This window comes from Corvus brachyrhynchos, unplaced genomic scaffold (genome assembly GCF_000691975.1).
Source record: "Corvus brachyrhynchos isolate BGI_N302 unplaced genomic scaffold, ASM69197v1 scaffold633, whole genome shotgun sequence".
Lineage (NCBI taxonomy): Eukaryota > Metazoa > Chordata > Aves > Passeriformes > Corvidae > Corvus > Corvus brachyrhynchos.
In genome coordinates this window covers 2,124,455-2,145,194 of record NW_008237435.1, presented here as the reverse complement: position 1 = coordinate 2,145,194, position 20,740 = coordinate 2,124,455, and the positions used below count along the sequence as shown (strand labels likewise).

The following is a 20,740-nucleotide window of genomic DNA, read 5'->3' as shown; positions in this document are numbered from 1 at the left end:
CAGCCTCTCACCAGCCCAGCCCACTGCTGTCAGCACCTCTGGGTGCTCCGCGGAGCGTGGCGGCTGTGCTGGCCTACTCTGCTCAGGGCAATATTCTTGGGAGCCCTTCCCTCTCTGGTTACTGTCTGGGTGTCACTTCTCCTCAAGGTCCCAAGGTGGGCTTGGAAGCCTTTGCCAGGAAAGGGTCAGCAGCAGGTTATGAGACTACTGTAAAATCAGACAGCCCGAGAAACAACAGGCCTTATTGCTAAGTACTTGGAAATAAACAAGGCACTCATAATTACCCCTCGCCAGCTACCCCTTTCCTGGCCAGCTACAGGGAAAATCCATCATCTTTACACTCTGGGAGGGAAGCAGGGAGCCTCTTTCTGTGCCTTCTCCACCCAGTAATTTTTCTTTTCTGTGGCCTATGAGGCTGCAAAACTGCCAAATGTTGCAGTCCCACCTTTAGTCAGATCACCACAGATGTATGTAGCTACCATTAGCTACACATTGTATTTTCTTCTTTCAGAAAGTTAAAATACCTTAGAAACCTTACTTTGGACTTTCAGGCTTGATGCTTTCATACTCAACAGCCTGTGCAGAAAACAGAGGCTGTGACAAGACCAGGAAAGGGCTGGCTACTAAGCAGTCAGACTGGTTTCAAGATGTCAAATTTTGCTACTATGGAAATGTAATCCCACAATATATTATTAGATCATTCTTTTGATTTGATTTGCACCATAAAAATGATGTGCTAGAAGTACCACAGTTAGTCCTCAGGTGTGCAAAACTGAGCAAACACCTTAGGCTGTTCTCACAGTGCTTGTAAGCTGTCAGAACCTAAGATGCATTTGGCTTCCATGAAGAAAAGAAGCCTGACAAAAGAATGAATGTCTTGGTAATAATAAATTACAGTAAGTGAGGAAGACCTACCCCTCAATTAGAATAATAGTCACAGAGGTTTACTCACAGAAAACACAAAGTAATTACCCTGGGCCAGAATGCTCCCTAGTGAGACTCCCACCAAAGACACCAATGGACATTAATAAGCCTGATAATGTAATGCTCCTTACTTGGGGAAAACTCCTGTTGACTTAGACTAAAATGAACAGAAATAAGTATAAGCTGGAAAGTGCAAAAGGCTTTTTTAGAGATGTGCACAGGTTTAGACCGTGCAGGATAAGAAAATAATAAACGAAAAAATTCTGAGGTTAAAACTTTTGTTTATTCCTTACCTGATCCTGAGAAATTGTCTAAAGACCCGTCTGTGGTAGTAGTAGTAGCGATCTCACTGCTGTTCATTGGTTCTGTTTTAACTACAGAAATATAAACAGGAGATATTCTATATGCTCCTAATATTCTTGCATGTGCATGCACACACACTCACTACAGATACAAACTCAATAAAACAAAAATCTGCCAAAAACGTTCTAAATCATGGCTATGGATATTTTGCATGTTATGTATTTGTGTATACAAACAATGCAAAATACTGGCAGCTATGATTTACACATCAATATAAGATGATCAAGAGGGTTATTCCTGTCCCCAAGGAATAAGAGCCACTGTAATGAACCAGAAGTCCCCATGCAACTCTCTGCACCTGTCCTGATTCCTCTTAATCCTGCAGACCCAACAATAAGGATCCACATCTAGATCAGGTCACACAGCATTTACAGGCTTGAAAGACAGCAAACTGAATAAGACAAAAGAGGAAATAATTTTTAAATGGGTTTTGCTGAGGGCTGTTCAAATTTTGTTTCCAATTAAATAAATTTTCAGAGGAAAACTAAGGATTTGTGATGAAGTAAAACACTTTCCTCAAGGTGGATTTCTTCTCTCAAAATGAAAACCAACTTTATACACAACAACCCTGAATAAAAAAAGGGGAACACAGTCTCACCATATACTTCAAAGAATGCTTTAAAACATTTTATACCCCCTGCACCCACAACATAACACGGCTATCTGAGAGTAGAAAAGAAAGACACCAAGAGATTATCTCCTGGCTCATGCTGATTCATAATTAATAATCAATTAATGCCTTTTAATAAATCCTCAAGTAAATAAACAATTTTCCTTTCTGTCAGTCCAGTGCAAACTCTGTAATGCTTGGATCAGGAGAATATCCTGATCCAAAGAGCAAGGATGGGGCTGACCTGGCATGGATGTAAAACAGGCACCAATAGCTACTCCCAGAGAGTTAGCAGAACATCATGGCAATCCCTAAAATCCATTTTTACACACCTGGCTTTTGGGGCTACAGCATGCCAAAAGCAACTGAGGATGATGTTTCAGAAAACAACAGAGCTGGTCTTACTATCAACATCCCCCCTTTTGCCCTGGTTGACACACACAGAGACGCCGCTGCCCACGCGCCAGCGCTGGTGCATACCTGACCTTTTAGTGAGGCAGTTCTCTAACACTGCTGGGAGCCAAACTGACAAAGCCAAGGTAAACTGCACCACATTTGACATGTAAAGCCTCAGTGTCACCACACATGCATACGTGAGTGCCTGTATGTTTGTCTATACGTGTCTATTCAGGAATTACAACCATCATTAGCAGGAACCTTTTGGTACCAACTTTGGAAAAGGTGAGGCAGAGAGACTTCTCTCTTTTCACTGAAGACCTTTCCTTTCATTCCCAATCCAAATTCTTATTTCTGCATGTCTATTGCCTTCAACACGCCTCCTCCATGGGATTTGTAAGAAATCTCCCAAGATTTTACTAATCATCCATTATTTTCTTTTGACTCTCATGCAGGATTTTTGTCTGATAACTTGGGAGGTCAGTGCTTAGCTGCACACAAAACTGCTGTATCATCTTTCACAAGCAGTGCAGTCCATTTAGGAAAGTTTCATGAAATGAAATGGCTGGTGCAGAGGGTCCAGTGTCCAGAGGTTAGGTATTTTTGAGAGGGGTTATTCAGCTTGAGAACATTAGCTGTACTTCTGCAAAGCTTTTTTGAAACAAGTGAAGTCCAAGAGACTCCCTAAGGGGAATTAATGTGGTAAGAAAAGGTGGCCACGAGGTTCACTTCAAAAGTGCACTCATGATCTGAACCATAACTCTAATACAAAGGTATTAAAACCATGGCATGTAAGTTATTCACCATCCATTTAATGACTAAATACTGAAAGTCTAACACACAGATACAACGAAATACTTATTGCAAAGTGTCTATCACAAGTATTTTTTCAGAAACTACCAGACTTTCACAGCATGTTCTACAGTTTGTCAGTCTAGATATGAAAAATTATAGCATCTACATTATCTTCTGCTTTTTCTTAGAAGGTTATCACAGCTACATTTTACAGTCAGACTCATTCTTCTCTCATAGACTACTCTGAGTTCCCCCAGAATTTGCAAGTCCTCTGAATTTAATTTCCATAATGCAATTATACTTTTGGGAATAACAATGAAAGATGCTTTCCTCTATAGCTGGTATCTGTGGTGGGGGAAAAGAGAGGAAGATAAGACAGATCAACCTAACTTGGAGTAAAGGGTGGAAGCTTTCAGTATGTGCTTTCTCCAAACTCTTCCTTTTCTCTATTGGAGAAACAATATGCCTTATTCCTCATTTTTGGATCACTGCAAATTAGCAGTCTGAAGACTATGCTAGGGTTCACACAATATAGAAAAGCATAGCATCCATCATTTGTTCTAGATAAAAAGCAGCCCTTCTGAAAAGGACTTGGGATTTCTGGTGGATGAGAGGTTACATGAGAGCTGGCAATGCCCATTTGCAGCCCAGAAAGCCCAGCTGTATCCTGGGCTGCATCAAAAGCAGCGTGGCCAGCAGGGCAAGGGAGGGGATTCTGCCCCCTGCTCTGCTCTTTGAGACACAACTGGGAGTACTGCATCCAGCACAGGAAGGACATCAACCTGTTGGAACAAGTCCAGAGAGGGACACCAAGATGATTAGAGGAGTGGAGCACCTCCCCTGCAAGGAAAGGCTAAGGGATTTCGGATTGATAGAAAAGGTTTTGGGATGACCTAGTTGTGAGAAGGGTACATACAAGAGGGATGGAGAGGAATTTTTTACAAGGATAGGTAGTGACAGAATGAGGTGGAATGGGTTCAAACTGAATGAGAGTACATTTAGATTAAATATCAGGAAGAAATTCTTTACTCTGAGGGCAGTAAGGCACAGGAACAAGTTGCCCGGAGGAGCTGTGGCTGCCCCATCACTGGAAATGTTCCACGGTTGAATGGGCCTCTGAGCACCTCTCTGGATCCTTGTTCAAGATACCATTTTCAGAAAAAACATCATCAAAATGGAATTTCTGTCTCTGTAGCTAATGAGCAATATTTCTGTGCAACTTAGTTTAAAACTGAATGCTGTTTACTAGACATACTACTTTTGAAGATCAGGAAAACATGAAATACAATGCAGTGCCTTTTTGATGGGAATGAATTCCAGTTGATGATTGAGGTGCTCAACAATTTTTCATAAAAAAATTGTCTTCTCTCTCAGCTGTTTAATCTCCTGAATACAAGAAAAACAGGATATAAGAAAGGATGTTCCCATTATTCCTAATCTGGATACCCATGACTTGGGTGATAATAAACGTGCTTTATCATGCTGCCTTTAGAAACAACCATAACCTTAATGAACCTTTGTGTCACAGACAGTTGGGAATTTAATAAAGGTGAAGAGGTCCTGAAAAACTCTCCATTCCCCAAGCACTTTAATCAAAATGCCTGAAAATGTCCTTCTATCTGTGTATTTCCTTCTATCAGCCTAAGCACATTTAAGAGGATGAAATCTCACTATTCAAAGAAATAAACTGAGAATAGCCATGGGTTTAGCTGCTGGAAACATTTACATGTATTCTTACTTTAAAGGAAGGTCTCTTGTTTGTCCGAGGCAAAAACTGACCTGCAAGGGAGCATATTTCATCCCAGGATCATGGGGAAAGAGAACTGCAAAGGGACTGCCTAAGGATACAAGTCTCACAGTCTGTCCCAGCAGCACATGAGTCATCCATGTCTATGATGAGAGACATATGGAGCTGTCCAAGGAAGCCAGGCTTTGGTCGGGCACAGATCTCACCCTGCCACATGCTGCCTACGGGTGCTCTGGATTCCAGCTCTTCACATTTTCCATGACAATTAACATTTCTGCAATATGTCCTAAGCTTTCACAAGATGACACTGGGAAAGGAGTGGGAATATTGCCACATCTGGACAGCACACATTGCAAGCTTGCCAGTAACAGCCAACAACACCATGCTCAGTTGTGGCAGAGACCATGGAAAGTAACACAGGAAAGTTCCCATTTCTGCTGCTCCTTTATCAAAACTGACCTTTACAGAGGTGCAGAATCATCAGACTTGAAGTCTAGAGACAGACTCTGATTTAGCAATGTACTACCAAGCTTTAGGGCCACCCAAACCACTCATGTAATAAAACAGATTATCAATAAGAAGTTCAAGAAGAAGACTGCCTTATCTTCTGCAAAAATTCAGTGTTTATTTAGAACCAGTGATTTAGATTTGATTTATATACCAAGGAGCTTAAGAAACTAAATCTAACAAAGAGATGTTTTTCCTCCTTATTTTTTGTTTCTAGTCATTTGTGAGAATCTAAAAAGATTTAAAAAGAAACTGCGTAAGAAAACAACATACAGAGCAATAGAAAAAATAGGAGTAGCAGATAATAGCACAAATGCTAGCTTGGAGAAAAAAGCACAAAAATTCAGAGATATCACAATTGCTGAGCTAATGTTATATTGATTGTCAAGATTTTTCTTCTAAAGGAACTTAGAGATTGCAAGTGCAATGTGCCCTGTTTTGTCAGCTGTATAGCAAAACGTGGTTAAAAAATTACTTACATGGCAGCTTCTGAACTCCACTGAGAGAGAGAACTTCAGACCAGAACCCACAAGTTCATGTGGTTCATTGGCCAAGTAACAACTTTCTGAGTTCACAGCTTGTCATGCAGTTCCTGGTATATATATCAGTAAAGAGTGTTATGAGGAATGAGATGCTGGCTATTTTAAATATGGATTTAAAGATCTAATATTTGGCTACTCCTAACACAGAAATTGTAGAAATACCTCATAAAGATTGCACCTTCAAGCATGAAAAAATAAGGTTTTAAAATATCTTTTAAAAATTGCTTTTATTACATTAAATACATATAAGGCTTGCTCTACTGAACTCATCTTTGTTAACAGCTATGCCATATACACTAAATCAGAATAGAAATATTGCAAACATGCCTGACTAATTGAATTGGTTTTAATTGTGCAGTTTTAAGATTGAATTAACACTATAATATTATGCTCTTTGTATTATACAAATAAGTGGGTAAAATGAATGAGTGGGCAAAATGAAATTATTCCTGGCTGACAGCTCTCAGTATTCATGGGCTACAAAGAGACTCAACAAAGTGTAGTGGTTAGTTTGTTTACAGACATACATAAAAACATAATCTCTTGCCCTATTTTGGCTTGTCTGATCTTCAAATAATAGTAGTAGCTAAACACCACGTAAATCTTGATTAAGTATTTTATGTATCAGTTGCTCTTCACATACTGTTTTGCTTGACACCATCCTCTTTCTGTACTCACTAGAAGCTCAGAGTTCACCTGGAAGCTTAAAGATAGTTGTCACTAACAAGATGAAAATTCTATCTTGAACCTCTAAGCTGATGATTTTCCATTATTTTATTCAAACTGTAGTGAAGAACCTTGCAATTATAAAAAGGTTACAGGTTACTCGGTTGTACTAATTCCTATCCAGGATATTATTGTCTCTTCCCATCACAGATTATCAAATCATCAGCTTCTGACCATGAAGCCTGATAAACTTACTTGCTACTGCTTCTCAAAGCAGAGAACTCTTCCTGAATCTCATTGTCTGGAAACTACCAGAAGGTAATTTCCAGCCTAAATTTTTGTATGGTTTTCAAAGAAAGTCCCTGCTCAAAGCAGCACATTCTAGTTCAAGCCCAGACTGTTCCCTGCTTTCCCCTCCTCTGATGTAAGAGGCTTCAAAACTTCTCCAGTATTTGGGCTGTGGCTAACACTTAGGTTTCACCACATACACCCCCATCACCCTCATCTTGCTCTTATGTTATCCATTTCAGGTGAAACACCTTTAACATCCTTGTACCTGCTCACCTAGAAGTAAAAACCTTAAATTTACAAAGAAATGGTGTCACAGCTACAGTGCAAAATCAGAAAGAAAATTCAAAAACATCTGTATAGAGACAAGGTTGGACAGTATTTGTAGCTGCTAAGCAAGATTCAACTTGGATTTTTTTTGACAGGTACAGTCATGGGTTAAAACAGTCTCATTCACTGCAGTTAGGAGATGAGAGCATCTGAATCAAGCTAAGGTTCTTACCCCTTCACACTCACATGTCCAATTATACCAAATGTTTGTGTCTCTGCTCTGAAAATGGAGGCAGCATATATCCAAAACCAATCCTTTTAGAGGTGTCATGGACTATTCTATTTCCTTTTTTTCTTTTCCTCTTTTTAACTGGGAGTCTGACCATGCATGTTTAACAGTTTGCAGCATTCCCAAGCAGTCTTCATATTCTTTAACCAAAGCCAGACAGAATGACCAAAAAACATCACAGACCCAGCCATTAATGGCAAAGAAGGTTTTCTTCACTGCCTTCTGGGAACATGGACTTCTTCAAGGGAGCAGGAGAGCAGCATGTAGAAGTCAAGCCTGCTCTGACATTTAGGTGTACAAGACACAAGACTAACTCATGAAGACAGAAGCACAATGACAAAGCAGGTGGGACTTTCCATTAATGGGAAATAACTTGGCCAGGGTCTGAACTCCAGGACTGACAGACTTAAATTCACCTGGACAAAGAGGGATAGTGCTAGCTTCCATTCCCCTCCAGCCAGCTCCAGCAGCAGCAAATTCCCTAGCTTGTTTCATCAAACCTGGAAGCATGGGTACTTCACTCACTGACCAGGGTCAGATGACATGGCTAACCCCGAAGTGTAACCAAGTTTCATGCTTGTCTACTTAGGACAAGCAAAACCCATCAGAAGATTATAAGATGCAAATGCAAATGCTAAATCATCAAGTCACAAGTCTGAAGTTGCTAAGGCTCTTCAAACACCACCCTACTAAGGTGTGATCTTTGACTAAGATGTTCTACTTCTGTTCCTTGGAGTTTCTGCAGGTGCACAGTGACAGCTGGGGCTGGATTTCCTTCTCATTTGTATTACTGGCCAGGCATATGGCATATGACATTTCATATGACGTTTGTGTTTGGAATCACACAATTGTACACGTGCATAACAGGCTGGTCCCACTGGAAAGACACCACACCTAGAATGATGTGTTGTGCCTACAGTTTTCAGTAAACTAGTGGACATCCTCACAGTTCCTTGAAATCCCACAGCCTGTGCACAACCACTGTGCATGTGGAGCTGTGGGACCCTCAGACACACTCAGAGGGTGCTCTCACACCACCAGACTTCATCCACAATCTGAAACAGCATGTGCTGTGAACATCTATATGAGAAGCTTGCAAAAATAAATTATATTAAAATAATTCCAAGATGTTCCTTTTTTTTTTTGTAAAGTAATTTGCCATTTGGAGTGTTTTGTCTCCCTCAAATGCCTGTGGGAACCAGTATTGCTATTAACTTATCACATAAATGAGGTCCTTTCTTTCAGGAAAAACTTATGGAGGAAACCAAAATAGAGAATCTTTCAAAAATGGATATAAATACATACAAAAAGAAAAGACAGTAAATACATAAATATTTATTAGCCAGTCTCCTCCCCAAGACCTTGCAAAAGGAGTTGCTCAACTGAGTCAGCAGAGAAGTGGACAAGTCATCTCACTAGCCAAGTACCTATGAAAGAGGAATAATAGAGCATTATGCTACATATGCTCAGAACAGACAGAAAGACTCTTGGGGAAGCAGGAGAATAAAAGCACAGGTAAGACAAAGAGTCTGGAAGGAAGCCAATGTCATACAGCAAGGAGAAAAAGGTGGAGAGGAGGGAAGAAAGGACAGTCCAAGCCAGCCCCTTTCCTTCACATAAACCTGCTGTATCTCATTTTTGTCCTTCAGAAGTGACATCAAGTTGAAGACTCATACTAGCCTCTACAGACTGCCAGCTTGCTTTTGGGAGCCCAGGACCTCTGCAATTTTTGCCTATGGCCAAACAACTGTTCTCTTGCACTCTTCTGGGATGAGTAAGGAATCCACAGCTTTTTCTGCTAATACCCTACTTAAAGGCAAACATTACATCTACCTTTAGTATGCTATTATTTCAGGATGTCTAAATATGGAGGTATCAATTACAAGTTTCATACCATCAAGCTTCTTACTGCAGACAAAAGTATAGAAACTTCAGCATACATAATTAGCAGGAACTCCAGAAATGAGTAATTAAAAGGTACCAGAATCCAACCATCAACAAAAAAAGCATCATTTTGTCTGATTACCATCGCCTACCACAACTTTGTACTCCAAAGCATAGAAAAATATGAAAAATATAAAAACATAGGAATAAATTAAAAAACATTCATTGCCAATATGAATTGCTTAATTGCAATACTAAAATACTATTTTGAGTGCTACAAAATATTGCTAGAATTACAAGAAATATAATTTATAGAAATATAATTTATTTAGAGAAATCTACATCACTTGCCATAACAACCAGCTCTACCCTCTCTATGGATTTCAACATCTTACTCCCCATTACTTTAGGAAATACTGAAAATAATTTTTTCTCCATTCTGTAATACTGCAACTTGACAGCAAACATACCACACAGTGCTGCCTTTTGAAACCCTGAAGATGGATTTATGTTCACCAGACTTAAAACAACCTTTCTAATGGCCACACATCAGATAGTCTCGTAGTGGAGAGCTTTGACTGCCTTTGTGTGAGATCTCATTCTCATGTTGCAGCAGGTACTCAAAGAGTGAGAATCATTTTTTTTCAAAGGAATTTTGATGTCCAACTCCCTTTGAAGCCTCCCTTCCTATGTATCTTTGAAAATCTGATCTTCAATTTGTTATCCATTTTCCCTTCCCACTTGATATGACAATGCCTTCCCTCCTTCCCTCTTGAAGGCTCAAATAAAAGGGCAGTAGCAGGCCTGTACTCCTTAAATGAATTAAGTAGTTGCTCAGAAAATCACAGCTCCTTTGCCCAGTCTTCATCCATTCTGTTCCATTCCAGTTTCATACAACATCATCACGATGGGCTGCAGGCTTCTGTTTCTCACTCTATACCATCCATCAGATTTGATTTACATTCTTTAGATAAAAGTAAAGATCACCATAGGCAGAAACTGGATGGAGTTGTCTGCTATGGAAAACAGATTTCCTGCTCCTTTCAAATTTACTGATTACTCATGGCCTTTTCCCTCTAAAGGGTATCTACCAAAGTGGGCACTGGTGTTGGAATAGCCACCAGCTGTCTGATAAAACTTAATGAATGGCAATTTTATGAGCTTCTGTTGTTATTGTTCCTTTAACTCCTTCAGTATCAAACCACCATGGCAATTCACTGACAAAGGGAGATTAGAGATAAGGCACAACTATGAATATTTTGATCCCTACTCCAATATTTTTTTAAGAGATTTTCTTAGGCAAGTCATAGAGAGCCATAATTTTTATGATGTCCGGTGTCTGCTCCTTTCTACAATAGAGGGTATGTTGTGGAAATACACTTAAGGAGAACATGGAAACCTCAAATACTGTAGTATTTATATAATCAGCACCATCTTGGCATACTAGGACTGATTTTTCTGAATGCCTTTAGCCAGACATTTTAGTGTTACTCCTCTGCATTTGATCCTGGGAAATTTCTGTCTGGTCAAGGTCTATAATTTCCTCGTTACTTCACCATCAATGAAGACCATACTGCCTGGCCAGGAGAAGAATTTTGCTCTATCAAAGTGAAATTAAGCACACAAAGAGTTACTATTTATAAGCTGCATGTAGAGATTAAATTCAGACTCAACTGCACAACTAAATCCCCATTCAGTGCTTTGAAAATTTACAGCTAAATGTGAAGCTAAAAATATTAGCTAACAATGTGAGCTATCTTCCAACCACATCCTCTTGCAGAAAAACATCAATAGAAGACAAGTCTGAAAATGTGCCTTAGAGGAATTAATGAACATTTGTTTGAAATGGAGCCATTTCACTTTCGGACGGGTATTTTTTCTGCTTCTTCTTTTTTCTTCCCCTCCCCTCATCTAGTGAACATATCCTGTGCTTCAGGGTATGGAAACCTGTCAAAATCACACCCACAGTCAAATAAAATTTAACATATCTTTACAAGATATTTATAACATGCAAATACCTAGAGGCCCTGCTTCTCAGTCACATGAAGATCCCTTATGCTAGAGAAGGAGGGCTCTTTCACATTAGTGAGAATGTGTGCATCGTAGACTGGAAGCTGGTTTCACATATTATATTTGACATGTGAAGCTCCAGCAACACACATCTCCACTCCATGTGCAACAAGCAGGCAAACCACATTGCAGCATCTAAGAAGAGGTGTTCGGTGAGCCCTTACAACCGCATCCTTACAATCAAACTTGTGTCTCAGCAGGATTCTGCTTCAAGGATCCCACAAAAAATAATTTTACTTCATCCTTCATTTAAAAAATAGGAAACTTTTGCTTCATTCACTCCACTTTTTCTTAAGTCTCTTTAGCAGCTCAAGGAGCCTAACAAAACATTTTCTCAAGATAAAAGAGATTAGCAGTAAAAATTCCACCTTCAGATTCTTAGACATCTGCTTCACTCACAAATTTTCTCTCTTGGCACACATCTCATTCAGATATAAATTATTCTACTAGTTTCTTTGAAAAACTTTTCTTTCTTTGTCACTTAAGAGCAATCAGAGACAGGAATTTTCAAATTAGAAAGCTTAGAGCAGAACCAGCAAGCACAAGCTATCGCTTGGGACACTTTTGGAGCAAATCTGAAATCGCATGCTGAGTGCCCACGCCTGCTGCGCCCACTGCAGCACCCAAACCTGCGGGGCTCTGTGTGCTAGGGCTGAGCAACCAGTCTGCAGTGCTGAGGAGGGTCATGTCACCTGAGGGAAAAGGGCAAACAAAAGAAAACTGTTTGGCTTTGTCTCAGGAGGCAAACATGTATTGCAAGTTAGAGCTTTCTGGGTAGAATTTACTCCAAAACTGTAAAATTCTAGTGTCAGATAAATAAGTTACCATGGTTTAATTGACTTTCTTTGATAAACTCCGATACCTACCTAGAAGTTGGGATATTATTTCCAAAATTATTTTCTACCTGAGGTCAGTGCATTAATAGATAGATACAATATATACCTTATTTCCTGACAAAGTAATATTAAGAATTTCTTAGAGTGCACACAGTATTACATGCTGAACAAAAAGTCAAGTCAGATGATGAACATCTTTCAGTGTTTCAAGGAACACCCCCTGTTTTTTGTGCTACAAAAGAACCTTCAAGTTATATAGAAGGTAGAAAAGCTCACAAAGTTTACAACAAAGGCTTCTGTGAGCTAGAGGAATTTTAATTTGAAAGGGCAATTTTATCCTGTACCAGAAGTGGTACATACCTGGTAATATGATATAAAAATATAATAACATATTTGTGTATTTTAAAGGAAGAAGACTCATTTATGGACATACAATTTTTTTCTGCTTAAAATACATGAACAGAGTAAGCACTTTATTTATTCTTTAAAGAGCTATTTTTTTTTTCAAATGGCTTAATATTTGATTGCAGCAACACTTTCATAGCAATAGCAAAAAGTAAATTACACACAAGTCTGGCACAAATTCCTGTTAATCTGATAACCCATAAACCGTCCCCACTACCAAGGACTCCAATTAGAATGAATAACAGAGATGTTTGGGGAATTGAGGGAGGGACAACATCTGTTTGATTGACATGTGCCTTTCCTGGAAAAAGGCAATGCATGTCCATAATCCTAAAGAGTCTGACGGCCCTACTATGACCCAGTTTTTAGGAAAAAAAAGGCATATCTTTGCTACAAGGGTTGTAGCTGTTTACCTATATGTTTATACTGAAGAGCAATACTGAAGCTGCATGACTCCCTTTTCTAGTAATGCATTAAGTGTCTGTTCACACGGCCAGCCAAATGTCACATACGATCTTTCTCACTATTGCCACAGAAATGCTTCAGGAAAGAGCATTTTTTGCTGCTTGTTGTATAAACCCTTCTGTGTTTCATTATATGTATTATTATATGTATTATAGATGTATTATATTACTGGCAAAGCTGTTAGGTTGTTCTGTTGTTAGTATTCTACTGAGAACAAACATAACTTATCAACTGCCTGACTGCTTCTTCAGAAATAGGTATCAGTTTACCCCATTGAATTACTACACCTGTTTGAATTTTGGCCACTCCATCAGAGCAGCAAGCTAGCCTGAGGAACTTTCAGCACTCAGTTTTATTAGCCCACTTGACAAAATTCTCATAGCCTTAGGAGCTTGCAAAAAGTGAGAACCTAAAGAAATACCAAACTAGTAAAAAAGACTGGAAAATTGCATTTTGTACTGTGGCAATTGTAAACACCTACTTTTTTTCTCTCATCATTAGATTTTTCAGGTTTTTGACTTTTTTTAAAATTTAAGCTCTGCACATACTACCTGCTCAGTCCATTCAAACTCCATGAAAGAAACATAAACTTGTAATGAAAGCTATTGCTGAAACTTGATAATAGTAACTACTGATAAACATTGAACATTGCCTTTATGTACCATATGAATAAACACGGAACACTTAAAATAGTAAGACATTATATGGCTTGCTGACTGCAAGAACACCAAAGCGACAAGGAGAAAAAACAAATTCTGAAACACTAAAAGAAAAAGACTGGCTCACCTTCTGTGCCATTGGGTGTCATGGAATTATTATTTATATGGGAGTTATCAAGTTTTGGACCACTGGGGGATTCACTACTACCACTTAGTCGTCTATGTGGGCTAGCTAGATCCTGCATTTCCATAGACCTGCAAACAAGATGCAACTAGTTTTAGTGACATAAGTCAACATAATTACAGAGGAACTGCCTTTATGAGATGCAGACTGCTATTTATCAACATCCCAGAAACACTTAGAAAAAATTAACTACTTCTCCCAACTTGATCTTTTCCAGTGCTTAACTCATGTTGTAGCCCCACACATGACTGGCCAGCTACTGTAATTATTTTTGCAGCTTGTAACGAAATAAAATTTAGATTCCAAGTACTATACTTAGAAAATTTATTTAATCGTGTATTTTTAAACTACATACAAAGACAGAATCACCAATATATGAAGACATATATTCTCTTAACAACAAATTAACACTCTGCTTTTTCAAGATTTACCACTCAGTGGCAATATAATGGGCCTCCAAACCAAATAAAACACTTGAAGCAATTGCGGAAACCTATCATCTACTGACAGGGAATGAGATATTCCTGATGTATGTGTTTACTCTGGCAAACTACTTAATTGTTCCTCTGTTTCCTTTGAAACAAATGCAGCATTAAAACATTATTATGTCTGCTCACTTGTTTGCTTTGTGGATTACATAAAGCGTGCCCAATTGAAAAGGGATATGACAGACATACAGTGAATCCATACGGGCGTTAGTGTGCCCCAGCGCTCTGCTGCACCTCAGCAGCTGTTGCTTAGTCAACATGAGAAAAGAGCAATTCCGATAAAGCAAAAATTAAATGTTTAAGCAGCACAAAAGCAGCTGAATATTTCAGATTTGTGCTTTCAGTAGCCTTACATTAAAAGGCCAACAGCCATCACCACCATGACATATCCCTTGGCTGATGGCGGGGCTTATGACTGAAGTGCCCTATCCTTCCGTTCCTTTATACCTAAAACTTTTACTATTGTTATTTGATGTACTCATTCTAAGTAATTGCTCCCAGTAGAAACTTCATAGGTTACTGCGCCTCCAAGGCATTTGAACCAGTAATTTTTCAGTTTAAAAGAAATGTTTAGGCTCTTTTAAAGACTATTAAAATGATACATAAAATTACTCCTGCAGTAATGGTATAAATATCCTTAAGCCTAAGTGTCATTTCAGGTAAGAAGCTTTCATATTTTAACTGAAATTTTATCAGTTCTAAAGGTTCTAAACATAAACCCTTTATTTAGTATTTCTTTACCTAAAACAATCTACACAAAAAAGAAGATGATACTGCACTGAGTTTGAAATGCCAGAATCAAATATAAACTCAAACAATTTAGTGAAAAAGTTACATCCTCATGGTTTACAGACTTGGTTGCACGCATGTAAAAGCTACACTCCAGCATTTACTCATCTGCTTAATGAGGGAAACAAGAATAAATATTTTACTTATCACTTGAAGCTAAAAACAAATCCCCAACAATTAAAGACTTGCCAGAAATTAGCAATTTTCAGTCAAAGCCTTACCTGCAGCTTGAGGAAACAGCAACATCTGAACTGGTTTGGGACTTCTGCACCTGTAAACCAGGGAAACAAACAGAAGCTTCTATTACTCCGCTTTACTATGAGGCCTTAATTTAAAGAAAGGATATCACTGCGGATGACAATTCTGTCCTTTAAATCCAAAGGGAGAGGAGGAGGGTGCGGTGCCCGTGAAAGGCATATTGTCTTTAAATTGAAGGCTCAACTGTTGTTTCCCCGGCAGGTCTCTCTCCCTCCTCCCCGCGCCAGGGGACGGCAGCCAAGTGACGGGATAGTGATTCATCAGGGGCCCGTGACAGCTGCAGAGGGGCTCACTCCTCCCACGGCACGGCTCGGCTCGGCTCGGCTCTGCCTGCACCCCGCAAAGGTAACCCCGCCGCTCCGCCCCGCCAAGGGCAGCACGGGCTGCTCCAGCCCCCGGCCCCTCAGCATCCTCCACTCCTCTGGCCTCTTCTCACCCCTCCTTTCCCCTTCAGTCCTGACAGATTCTTGCCCTCATCATACTGGTTTCCCTCTTCCTTTGCTCTTCACCAGCCTTCGTCTGTGACTGGGAAGGGAACCCACAAGTCAGGCTCACCCCAAAGGCAAGCTGGAGATGCTGATGTTAAAAGAATAACAAGGGACAAGTCTCCCTATGATAAAGACCTTCACTATATAGCCAACAGCCTTACAGAACCATCTCTAAAAGAAGACCATCTCCAGCCAGGTCAAATTAAAATAAAAACTCCACACGTTATTGCATAGTCTGACTCGTAAAAATTCCAGTTGCTAATGAGATTTCTGATAAAATGACTTAAAAGGACACTTCTGGCTGAATAAATGGGAGGAAGTTGTAGCATTTATCTTTGAGGTCACTCATGAAGAAAAGGAATCTGGTTGCACTGGGAAGCCCACCAATAATTTTTTAGTTTAATAAAATGATTCTTTTTATAACTCAGGTGAGTAATAGTTCTCATATTCCATCAGAAAAACACTGTTGCTTTACTAACAAACTCTGGCCTGTAACAATTGTCATCAAGTGAAAAAATTCAGGTGGAAATACACTGCTAGACACTGGTAGATTAAAAGCACACAAAAGCTTCTCTGGGCAAGGTATATATCCCTCTTAATGTCTGCAGTGAGGATCCTTCTTGTGCGTTTCCATTCAACCTGAACTGACATCTCTTAAATGATCACAGAGCAAAGACAAGGGAGATGAGGCATTTTAAGTGCCATAAAAATCATCCAAGCAAATCCTATTTATGTGTCTGTAGGGTGGGTTTTTTGTTATTTTTAATCACAGACAGAATTACAACTAGCAAGAGTAAACAACTGCTAGGGGCAGTCAGGCAATGAAGAACATTACAAATGATGTCAAGAAGCATGCAATAATGCATGCTGAAAAACATCAATCTTTTTATAACTGGGTACTTAAAGTACTGCATAACACGCTTTTCAATACATCGTTGCATGCCAAATCAAACTAGACTAGGACATACAGTCAAAGCTGGGCATTTTGGTTTAGGTTTTTTTTCCCCCTCAGTTCTTTACCCCAGAAACTGCTGCAGAGTGCCTTAGGATATGCTGCTGCTGTTACTTTTAAACACCTGGAAAAAATTATAGGTGAGAACTAAGTTTGCCTACAGAGCTATCTTCACTCCCTCTTGCACAGGATCTTTTAAAACATATCTTTTATAATAGAAAAAACTTCCTTTTTCAAATGGATGCTTTAATTAACTGATATTTTCCAACATGCCCTACAGAATTATTAATACTTGATTGAAATAAAAAACCCATGTAATCATCACTATTTTAAGTACCAAATTTTTACAAAAATAGTAACTTCTGTACATTTGAAAATATATACAATATATGCATATATACATGTTCATGTATGCGCATAGTGAGAAAGATCTCATTTATGTATTCATGGGACAGGAATAACCAGCTCATTCAAAGTGAATTAAGAATGTACCTTAAATGTCCTCCAACACTCCATGATTTGTGAAAGTTCATATCCACAATTTTCATTTTCATTAGATGTACTTTAGATATATTCCTTTGTGTCTTAAGGATTATTTAAACCATGTGTTGCACGTTACCAAATTTAAAAATGACTCTTTAATCAAAATAACTTTAAAACAACTAATCCTCACTTAGGCTGGTCAGCTGAATCCACAGAGTGGTCCAGGAAAAATAAATCTACTCTCAAGAATGCGAATGCAGACAACAATTAGACACAGATGTGAGTGAAATTAGTTACAGTTTACAAAATGCTACACTTCACATGCTTTCAGTTTTTTATGTGCAGTACAAAATTACAATGTAGTAAGGAACCACACTTATGACGACCAGTTAGTTCATAGAATAAAAACATTTCTGGGAGTTGTGTGCTTGTGCTTTCTCTCATATATTCCCATTTTGTCAACAGGTTTCTGGATAATTGAAGTTTGGCAACATAACTCACATATCAAATAAAAGGTGGGGGAAAAAACCCAAATGCTTGGCCTTAACTGGACAGAAATGGGTCACATTTAAAAAAAAAAAAAGAGCTGTCACACTCCCTTCATACTCACTACTCTGCTTAAACCTTAAACTAAAAATACCTTATATGCCAAATGGCATACACGTTCTTCTTAATACCTTTATTATTAACATTACTGTGTATAATTTGATTGTTGTAAGTCTTTCTTACACCTTTCTCCTTAACACAGATTGCAGATTGGGCACTATGTACTACACGGCGAGAAAAAAAGGACAATGATAGCAAAGCTACTTAAAATTCATCCATTTAAGAATCTTAAATCAGTAACATCAAATTCTGATTAGTTAATGAGGTCTTTTAAGTTTGCCTTTTTTTCTAATTAAATTTATAATTCTTCACAGATGTAGGTTTTGTTGATGTTCAATTTGTCTCTCTCATTTTGTTAAACCTCACATAGTACTCCACCAATCCATTGAATAGCCACATTAAATCTGTTAATACCATGCTCTTCAACCCCAGAAATTATTTCCAGAAGGCAAACTTGCTTTGAGAGATCATCAAACAAGACTTAAGGTACACATTTTATCACATTTTCCCTACCACAGAGCTCAGGATGCAGAGGAAAATTCATGACTTTTGCACTGTTTATTATACTTTGCTAAATTACAAATCAAAAGCATCTGACAGAAGATCATGTATGAAGCCAAAAAGTTAATAATGTTCTGTGAAAAGTAAACTGTAAATGGGAAGGGATTCTAAATTTCAGCAGCACAGAGCAAATAAAACCTAGGTACTTGTCTAAATTACAGGTTTTCCACAGTATTTTTGCTTGCTAGAAGCAATTTTTTTAATGGCTATAATTTAAAACATTTTTCCAGCTGAAAAGAAATTTTCGAAGTGAAAATAAGAATTTAACCCAGAAAACTATAGCCAGCACACGCGTTTTCTCTTAAAATACAGCTCTACTTTAAAGAAGAAAATTCCAAAGACAATGGCAGTTTTCAAATGAGGGTGTTCCTTCTTAAGAAAAAAAAAATCTGTCATTTTTAGGAAGGGGTGGAGGGAGGGAGAGAAAGGGACTTTTCCCCAACAGCACTCTTTGCCTCCCTAAAAGCACGACACATATGGGCTTCAACAGCCAAAATGCTACAAAACTAAAATGCAAATTGGCTGCAGAAAGGCACCTTGCTGGCAACCCAGGAAACTTGGTAATGCTTTCATTCTTCCAATAATCATATATCTCTGGGCTCTAAGGGAAGAGGTAGGGCTTTTTTACTAGATATTCTCATCAAAGACAAATTGTACTTATTAAAGCAAAAGCAGGTAATTGCAGCTTTTTAATTTTTAATTACTAGTTTAAATTCTTCTAAAAGTGCTATCCTGCGTGCTCATTTCATACACTCATGAATGAAATGTTTTCAAATCCCAACACTTTCTTCCCTTTAAGAAGGAAGTACTACAACGTGACAATGCTTCTATTATGACCAGCCATTTAAGAATGTCTTTCTGCTTTTCCAAGATTCTTTTTGGCTCCTGAGAAATATTTCATACTTAGTGCAATTCAAGCAAAATGATTACTCATTCTTTTTTTCTCCTAAGCTGAAGCGTGACTCAAGCCGTCTGTCACTGTGCAGAAGTGCTGAGAGGGGATGGCTGCTCATTTCCAGACCCTTCCAGGCCTTGGGAAAACTCTGACAGCAGTGAGGTGCTTGGCTAAAAACTGCATGTCATGGGTTTGTGAGCAACATGAAAACACTGTGTGCCTATGTGATTATATACCTAAAATTCTGTAATGTGTACTCACACGTATACGTACTTTTAAAGACCCACATCTGCATATATACTACTGATTTATTTTACACCTCAAACCAGTAGTCTGTGTTCTGGCAGATGCTTTGCGAACCATCTCAGTATGGGATGGAAAATAAAATAATCTTTATATGTCGTATCTAATGTTAAAAACTTCCAATGATACATTACACCACATCTCCACTTCTTATTCCAAATTTCCCTTGGTGCTCACTTTTAAATTTAAACAAACTACATGAAACACACTACCCTTTTTTTTCCCGGACAGCTTTTATCTCTTCCGCTTACCTCAGTTTTAAATGTTTGCTTACAGAAGAAAGAAAAGAACACACCAACTCCCAATAACCTTCAAAGAAACATTTTTAAATGCACCTTTACTTTTCCAGAATCAATCTTGCACTGTAAAGGGCAGTCCTTCCTCTTGGTGTTTGAAACACCGAGAGAATGTTTGGTGGGTTTTGGCTGCTTAAAAGCAAGATGTAAATTTAATGAGACTTCAGAAGGTCTTTAACTTCCTCGTTCTAAGATCACCGTTCTAAATAAGCCACCCAAAATGTCAATAAACGTCAAATATTTCAGTTGTGTAGATGTTTATTCTGTCATCTTGAAAAGTTCTCCTGTGGGGATCTGCATGTTTTGCTTGGTGTTTGGAAAATTTAAACATATTAAGCAAAAGGATTTCCTGCTTCAGAAAGTACTGTCAAAATCTCTGTCAGGCATTCTTCCTCCCAATTTTTTTATTATTTTTCTCACGCTCTCATGTCTCTTTCAACAAGGTCTGCTGATTTCGTACCGTACGTGCCTATTTCCACCCCCCATTTAACATCTCACCATCACGTAACTCCTATCTGCCGAACCATTAGCACTCGAGGAAATCAAACAGGAGAATCCCCAAACCTGGCCGATCACAATAAACAGAACATCCTAACATCTGTTTTGTGGGAAGCCTACAAACCCCAGCCTGAACTACGGCCAGAATTAGCTGCTGCACCCAATGATTTATAACTGAGCGCTGCTCTCCTCCGGAGCGGCAGAAAGCGCGGAAAGCGCCCCT

At 38.7% G+C, this 20,740-nt stretch overlaps 1 protein-coding gene across 9 annotated transcripts in view; it reads right to left on the bottom strand.

Annotated features, from left to right (window-relative positions):
• Window positions 1-20,740, bottom strand: part of EYA1 (EYA transcriptional coactivator and phosphatase 1) — a 150,673-nt gene that overhangs the window by 73,404 nt on the left and 56,529 nt on the right. For 5 of the 9 annotated variants that reach the window (XM_017731226.1, XM_017731228.1, XM_017731227.1 and 2 more), the window contains exons 2-5: window positions 15,399-15,448; window positions 13,844-13,971; window positions 11,981-12,043; window positions 1,218-1,298 (exon numbers count right to left, since the gene is read on the bottom strand). In XM_017731226.1, the coding sequence (XP_017586715.1) occupies window positions 1,218-1,298; window positions 11,981-12,043; window positions 13,844-13,971; window positions 15,399-15,448 (322 nt within the window). Of the gene's footprint in view, window positions 1-1,217; window positions 1,299-5,821; window positions 5,908-11,980; window positions 12,044-13,843; window positions 13,972-15,398; window positions 15,449-20,740 lie in introns of those variants that run through there. The other 4 variants (XM_008631382.2, XM_008631376.2, XM_008631377.2 and 1 more) reach the window with 2 other exon arrangements.